General features: G+C 39.9%; 1 protein-coding gene across 5 annotated transcripts; it reads left to right on the forward strand.

Annotated features, from left to right (window-relative positions):
• Window positions 1-1,483: 1,483 nt before the first annotated feature.
• LOC122990485 (BEN domain-containing protein 5-like) lies at window positions 1,484-6,811 on the forward strand. 5 transcript variants are annotated; one of them, XR_006405377.1, is made up of 6 exons: window positions 1,484-1,800; window positions 1,892-1,978; window positions 2,085-2,151; window positions 2,229-2,310; window positions 6,336-6,546; window positions 6,677-6,811. XR_006405377.1 is itself a non-coding variant. In XM_044363851.1 (3 exons), exons 1-3 carry the CDS (start codon window positions 4,498-4,500, stop codon window positions 6,685-6,687), a joined length of 255 nt encoding a protein of 84 aa, XP_044219786.1. In that variant the 5' UTR covers window positions 4,084-4,497; the 3' UTR covers window positions 6,688-6,811. The 5 variants fall into 5 exon arrangements, 1 of the variants encoding a protein (XP_044219786.1); XR_006405376.1 differs by having other exon boundaries at window positions 1,485-1,805; XR_006405378.1 differs by lacking the exons at window positions 1,484-1,800; window positions 1,892-1,978; window positions 2,085-2,151; window positions 2,229-2,310 and adding exons at window positions 3,378-4,076; window positions 4,369-4,530.
• Window positions 6,812-8,133: the final 1,322 nt, after the last annotated feature.

Raw genomic sequence — 8,133 nt, forward strand, 5'->3', positions numbered from 1 at the left:
AAGATAATATACCTGCTTTCTCCTATGATTTTAATGACACTAAGATGCTCCCCAGGAGCTGCTGCTGAGAGACGGCTGTTTCTGTGGACAGAAATGCTGAGCGCAGGTCGAAGCCAGTGTGGATTGGATGGATAAAACGCTCTCCTCTTCTTTTGTCAAAGAAGGAGGAGGAGGACAAGATCTGATGATCTCAAACCTGCATTCAGCATCTCTGTCCACAGAAGCAGCCATCTGTCAGCAGCAACTCCTGGGGAGCTGAGAGGACAGCAGCCAGGCAAACTGCCTTCATCAGGCTGACTGACAGCAGAAATTTACTGAACCAAAATAGTTTTCATGTTGGCTCCATGGGAAGAAATCAACATTGTTTGCATTTATAAATACATGATGATGATGCATAGGATGATACATGATACATGAATCAATATATTGATTAATTGGCTTTACTTCCCTGCTCACTATAGTGAGCGAGCCTACCTGTCTGCCTGCAGTGAAACAGGTGAGTTCACTGACAGACAGGAATGATCTTGATCAATCAATGTAGATACAGTAAACATTTTCAAAACACATACAGCAGGATATTTGCGTCTCGCGTCAACACCCCATGTGGGCCTTCACGATAAACAGCTGTCTGTGCAGATTATGCTTCATGATTGGTTGATGCCTTTATTTGATAGGGGAAAGCTCAGAAAAATCGACCTTGTTCTGAAAAAAAACGAATCGCTTTTTTGCCACATAATATTCGTGTTGTGTGAACATACTCATGATGAAAACAAGTTTGAAAAAATATAATGACATGCAAATTAATCACACAAAATAAACGTCCCCAGTGTGTGAAGGTCTTAAGACATACAGAAACAAGGCACCCATCTAAACTTGCTCATACTTTTTCCCCTAGCAGCACAACTATGTCGTTAGCTAGAAGCTAACAGCCGCTTGTACTGTGACTGCGAAGATGGCACCAGTCGCCTTCCTTCAGCTCACCACTGTCCTTTTAAAATTAGCAGGTTGAACTCAAGCCAAATGAAAACAAACATTGTCATTGATGCAACAATTATTCAATTAATCGATTAGTTGCTAACCATTAAATTAATCACCAACTATTTTGATAATCAATTAATCATTTTAGTCATTTTTAAGAAAGAAATGTCCAAATTCTCTAATTCCAGCTTCTCAAATTTGGTAAACTGAATATCTTTGGGATGTGGATTGTTGGTCGGGGCAAAACAAGAAATTTGAACACATTATCTTGGGCTTTTGGCATTTTTCACCATTTTCTGACATTTTATGGACCACACAATTAATCGATCAATTGAGAAAATAATCAACAGATTAATGATAATGAAAATAATTGTTTGCTGCCACCCTGCTCCAGATGATTACAAGCAGACCGTTAAAATCAAGTTTAATATTCATATTCATTCATAAAAATGTTCTCAAAACCCAGGGACAATGCAGCGAACAGGGGGAAAATCTTTGCAGACTCTGCATCTTAATGCGCCTTAAGTGAAATGTTCTGTTAGCTAATAGCATGCTAAAACACTGTTTAAATAACATTTACTTGTTTGCATATGTGGCAGATTAGGTTTTCCTCCTGTCTTCCTGCTCATTGAGTTGTAACAAAGCTGGATTCAATGAATCAGCTGTGCACTGATCACTGCATAGCGCCATTCAGTACCATATCTAGGCAGGTGACCGCTCCATGGAGACCTGTCTCTTCCTGGAGCTCAGTTTCCTGGCGCGTGCAGTTTGGCGCACTGGCATGTTTGCTGTGTTTCCTCGCAATCTGGTCTCCCAGCAATTGTAAGGTGTGCATTTTTACAGTTTACTTGTGCTGCACGTTCATAGCGTGTGCCATTGGCATTATATCTGCTTCTGCTCCTTTATTTCACAGCATGGTCCACTCATTTCCTGGCCGCAGACCCAGAGTAATATTGCCTCTCTTTGAGCCCTTGCTTAACGCAGCTTCGTGTTGGTTGAGGTAGGCTGGCTCAATCTTAACTCGCTAACTTTTGGCAGCTTTAATCTGGCCTCCAGCTAAATGTAACTCTTTTTTTCGGTCTCTGGTCTCTGGTCTGCTGTGATAGTGATTGATCTGCAGCTTTGCAGCTCTTTCCCTCCCGCTGCAGGGAAGCTACACCTTCGCTCTTTTTGGTATGTATACATGAGTTTACATTATTTTTAATTCAGGTGTAGTTCTCAGTAATTTTAATGTTTCGAACACTTTGCAGGTAATTTTGAAGCCAGATTGCACACTACAGTGGGTGGCCCTTTCCAAAGTCCCAGCCCCCTCTCCCTGAGCAAGTGCTGCAAGTACTTTTTACATCTTTACATCACTACATCAGCTGTGTAGTTACATTTCTGCAGCAACTGTGTTGTTTCTGTGTTTTTACATCTCTGCATATCAACAACTCTATGGTATATGGACTGCGTTTACTTTTATTTATTTATTTATTTTGTGTTTTGTTTTTTCACTGCAACTAGTTCGGCTGCGCAGCTCTGTCCATGCTTACTTCAGCCAGGAGTGAACTGAAGCTGTCCATTTAGGACACTAGGAATGCTACTGAGTTCACTGTAATAATATAGCAGTATGTGTTTTTGTTTCTGTTCTTTTTTTTTGCTTGTATTTGTAGATTCCCTCCCTTTGTTGTGTCCTCCTTTTGGCCAACTGGGTGTGCGTGTGGTGTGTGTGTGCATTTTGTTTTATTTTAGTTGACCATTGTGACGGCCCTTTTTGTTGTGTGCAGAATTTCCTTGGGGTGAAATTCTCCGAGGTGGTGTAGTTGACACTCTTAGCTACATAGCATTTACTTGTTTGCATAGGTAAGTCTCACACAAACACTTTCTCAGCATATTCTCTGACAAGACACTTGTGGAATAATCTCTGTACTGCAATCAGCTGCATTTGTGATCTATCACCTTGTCTGATGCAGGCAATGTGTGGCTCAGACACCCCTTGTGGGAAGTGTGTAAAATGAGATGAAAAGCAAGGCAAGTTCATTTTTTACATCTACATCATGAGAGAGAATCTGATGCAACTCTCCCCCAGATCCATCAGCCAGTCTGACACACCAGTCATTGCATCTCTTTGCTCGAATGTAATCACAACCAAAAGTCTGGTGCTCTGCCTGTGTGAGATGTTTGACTTGTCCGCCATCCAGGACTGTGGTACTGTGGCATGTTTTTCTAATTTTTAACCTTTGTCAGTCATTTGACTACAAAAACCAAAAACAAGGAAGGATAAAGCTAGTGATTTCTATATTTTTCTTTTTTCAATAAATCTTATGTGCAGAGCCAAAACCAACAATGAATTGATCCAACTTACAAGTATTGTGTGTGTATCCAAAGCCTGATATATGTTATTCCTCTGTGCTGTAGACGTCCATTGTTTTCTAAAAATTATTAACACATCAGTGAGACACACCACTGCACTGGGTGGCATGTTCCTTCACCCAGAAGGCAATGGCTTTTTTTTTTTTTCAGAAAGAGTTTCAAAGACAAACAACGCTGATAAAATTTGAACTGTCAGGAAAGCAGTACATCAGATGCCACTGTGCATGCGCAGGAACTATGTTCCGTTTAGAGCTAAGCTAACTTGTTGTGCTAAATATCACAACCTCTTGACTTTATGCTACACGATAAATTGTAAATAACTTAACCACAAAGTCAAGAGGTTGATATGTGGCACAATAAGCCAGCAAAGTTTTGTAACAGAACCACCTTCTTGAAAAAGAATGAGTGCAACGATGTGGCTCATGGTTAGTTTTACTCTGCACATAAGATTTGTTGACAGTAAGATCCTTTTAAGGGATAAGCCATCCCTTCCCTTTAAAATCTGTAAATACTGTAGCAGGTCAGTTAAAAAAAAACCACGTCATTACGTAACTGTATACGCCTCCAGTTTCCTAGCAACACTAATGCCAACTTCAAGCACAACAACAATGGAGGACTACATCGCAGCTTTACAGGTGTTGCTCCTGGCTTTGCAAGCCTACTTCAGCATCTAAACATGACTTGTCCAATGCATTTGTGCTGCTCATGGTGACTGCTATGGACAACGATTACGATCAAGAAGAACGGTAACTACTTAACATGTTATGATTCTTTATTAACACTGAACCATTAAATACAAATAGTATATATACTATTTGTATGTAATGGTCTAAATTGTGCAAAATCAACTGTATGTTTATTTTTTACACAAAAGAAAAGGTCATATTTCTGAAATTGCCTTCTATTAAGTCTGATACATCTATGCTACTCAGTGTTTGGTATTATTTATTTTAAGTCAGCACTCTGGCCAGAGCCGCTCAAGTACATTCACAGAGTTGTTCCAAAGCCACTCCTGTGCTGTCTTGGCTGTGTGCTTAGGGTCATGTCTTGTTGGAAGGTGAACCTTCGGCCCAGTCTGAGGTCCTGAGTGCTCTGGACCAGGTTTTCATTAAGGATATCTCCGGTCCCTGCCACTGAAAAACACCCCCACAGCATGATGCTGCCACCATGATGCTTCACCATTGGGATGGTAATGGGCAGGTGATGAGCGGTGCCTAGTTTCCTCCAGACATGACATTTAGAATGATATGGCTTAGGATTGAGGTCAAACAGTTCAATGTTGGTTTCATCAGACCAGAGAATCTTGTTTCTCACAGTCTGAGAGTCCTTTAGGTGCTTTTTTGCAAAGTCCAAGCAGGATTTCCTGTGTCTTTCACTGAGACCACTCTGGCCACTCTGCCATAAACCCCAGATCAGTGGAGTGTTACAGTGATGGTTGTCCTTCTGGAAGTTTCTCCCATCTCCACACAGGATCTCTGGAACTCAGCCAGAATAATCATCGGGTTCTTGGTCACCACTCTTACAAAGGCCCTTCTCCCCTGATTGCTCAGTTTGACTAGGCAGCCAGCTCTAGGAAGAGACCTGGTTGTTCCAAACTTCTTCCATTTAAGAGTTATGGAGGCTACTGTGCTCTTGGGAACCTTCAATGCAGCAGATTTCTTTTTGTAGCCTTCCCCAGATCTGTGCTGAATTGGAGAACTGTAAATGTAACTGGAAGGGGAGGCGGCCTCTTACAGAAATGCTAACTTAACATTGCAACAAAATCTTGAACTGCTGAAACGTCTTTTCTCAAAGTGAGTACATTTGTTTTCAATTGCAAACAAATTGCTTAAAGCATAATGGTAGTTTTTGGCCAATTCAGCTTTTCTGTTTATTTTTTATTAGAATCCTCATCAGCTACTACAATAAAAGACACAAACAGACACAATCTGTCGTATACTGAAATTTGTACCTGTACACAATCAGCCCATCACAATAGGCCCACATATAACCTATTAAGGTGCAGTCACATTGAAATTCACTTTCTATTCATTTCAGTGAGGAAGGGGAGCAATATTCACTTGTAGACTGTCTCTCCATTTTTCATCCATTTACCTTTTTTTTTTTTTATTCTGGTGGGTAATAAGTGTTACAGTCTCACAGGGCTGCTGTCATTGCTACAGACCCTTTAGTCTTGTTAATGATAGATATCCAATGTTATATTAATTAATACTATTGTTGAGCTTTTTCTTCTACCCCTTCTTTGTGTTGTATATTCATTTTCTTTGGAGAAAGAATCAGTGACCTCTCGACTCTGTGAACCAACCATTGCACCTCTGACACCACCAGCAATCAACAATACATACATAGTACATATTTTTTCCACAGGTTCTTGAGTCATTTGTTTTTGACTGCTCACTCTGAAATTAGTGTCCAAATCAGTAGTGTGCATGTGAGCACTTGTGTGTCAGTCCTTAGGCATGGTATAAAAACTCTCTCCACAAAATTAGTGACCATTTTGTCAAGTTACTGAACTAACAGACAAACATAAGGTCACACAGACAGAGGCAATAATATAACCTTGGACTGACTGATGCAATTAGTAAATAAGTTGCAGTGATGTAATGGCAAATATGTAAATAAACATGTAGTTTGTGTTAAGCAATTTGACCACAATGAGACAGAGAGACTCCAAAACACTAGCAACATTAGTTTTATATAATCTAGGCTTAAAAATTGCTTATGGCTAACATTTTAGCAATACACACCAAGAGGACACAGAACTATATTATCATTAGTTTGGAGTAACCTTTCTGTTCACTTAACAATTGTAACTCCATTATTAGCTGTATTTAAGCTCTCAATTCACCTAGCAGCATTTTGAAAAATGTTTCACTACATAAAGCCCTCAATGTACAAACATTTCTTCATTTCAAGCTTTGGTTGCTGATTAATTTGTTGTGTTCAAAGGTATTTAGCTGAGATTAATCACTCAGAAATAAGCTGCAAAGTATTACTTTTTTCAGATCCACATTGGAAAAGACATCTGGCTGCGCGAGGAGGTGTGTAGAGGAATCCACTCCACAACAAAGGACTCACTCTTTGTAGAAGAGTTGGCTGTCGCCATCTGGGGTACAGGAGAGTTGAGGGGAAGAAGAGTGTTTGGGAAGGAATACCCAACAAAAAATACCAAAGCAAAGCCTCCCTTAACACCATACAAGCTTGGAACCCTCAGAGGTACGCTGCACATCTCCCTACACAAAACATTCAAGGCAGACAGGTGATGCAGGTGTAATTTTTTTGCACAAATTAAAGTATTCATAAAACAAGGAAAATTGTTACTCTGTTTTTTCACTCTCTTTTCAAGTGCTTCAATGATGGTTGAAGGGACACAACATGGCGAAGACAAAGGGAGCTGGTGGGATACTTAACTCACCCTTCGTGTCAAATTAAGGCTAATGTCAATTAAGTGTGTAATAAATTAATTTTCTACTTCAAATCATTTGATATGTGTGAAGTATTCTTTACAGACAATAAATTGTATACATTCTGGTACCTTTTTGGTAAGGTATGTGCTCTGATCTAAAATGATAGATGTCATATTTTTTAAAATGCTTGTCATATACACATTTTTTACCTTACCAATGTCTACACTCTCCTACTTACAGACCACTAATAATTACTTCTCATTAACAGTGTACTTTTATTTCCTGATGTTTCTTATATTTAACAGTACAGGAAGGTGTCCTTGCAGGTTTCAAAAGAAGTCTTGCCTGGCGCATAAAAAAAGCTTTCTAGCTGCCAGGTTTGCTTCCGCATTATGCGTTTTGTTCTCCCGCTGGCCCCACCCTTGCATTCCCACTCAGCCTATAGACTTTAAAATCATTTTTTTAGGCTTGTCCTTAAGTTTTACAAATATAAAAAATATTTTAAAAATAGAAAAAAACTGAAATCTTTGGAGCAAAGTTACACTGATGTTGACATTATTTACATTCTTCACTATTCATCCCTAAACCAGCTGATTTTTACTTTGTTAGTCTGGAAGCTGATTTATCAAACACATTGTCACACGACTAATATTGAAAATAAAAAATGGCTGCATTCACCAACATATGTGCCTATGTGTGAACCAACATGATGAAAAAATAAAACCATCAGTAGATAGTTCTGGTATAAGATGAACAAACAAATCCAAAGTGCTGATTCCTTTGCAGGTTTGATACGAAAAGGGTCTGTACCATTGACTGTATATAAATATGGACAATATGTCTCCACTTCCTACAGCTATGCAAAAGTGAAGCCAAAATATCTCCTTTTTGGGAGCTGCCTTCCATATACAATCAGCAATCTGTACCATTGATTGTATATAAATATGGACATCACGACAGCTCCCCAACTTACTCTACTGTGCAGACTCTGGCTTCAAATGACGCCACACAAGCAAGATGGCAGCTCTAGAAAGGATACATTTTGGCTTCAACTTTTGCACAGAGGTAGGAAGTGGAGACGCGTCGTCCCTGCTGCTAGTACTGATAAAAGCTCTCGGACATACTTGCTGCCCTCGACATGTCCTGTAAATACCAATCTGCTGCTCGTGCTAAAGAATACCGAGAGGAAGCCCAGGGGCTCGCCAGATTTGTTCATGTACCAGTCAGACAGTGTTCACCTCTAGCCTCTTAGCTTGTTAGCCTGTAGACAGGAGACCATGGATGTATAAGAGAACTGGATACAGCGTTGGAGGCAGGGCCCCATTCATTCCTATGAAAGTTGCTCAGTGGTGCATGAAGCCAAATAAGTTCAACTTCTTCCACATTGCTTCCCCAT

Source organism: Thunnus albacares, chromosome 10 (genome assembly GCF_914725855.1).
Source record: "Thunnus albacares chromosome 10, fThuAlb1.1, whole genome shotgun sequence".
Classification (NCBI taxonomy): domain Eukaryota; kingdom Metazoa; phylum Chordata; class Actinopteri; order Scombriformes; family Scombridae; genus Thunnus; species Thunnus albacares.

Bases quoted from the DNA above. Each gene is read 5' to 3' on its own strand.
- LOC122990485 (XM_044363851.1), top strand. From the start codon at position 4,498: ATGATGCTTCACCATTGGGATGGTAATGGGCAG. The intron at 4,531-6,335 runs GTGATGAGCGGT...TACTTTTTTCAG, and splicing joins ATTGGGATGGTAATGGGCAG to ATCCACATTGGAAAAGACAT.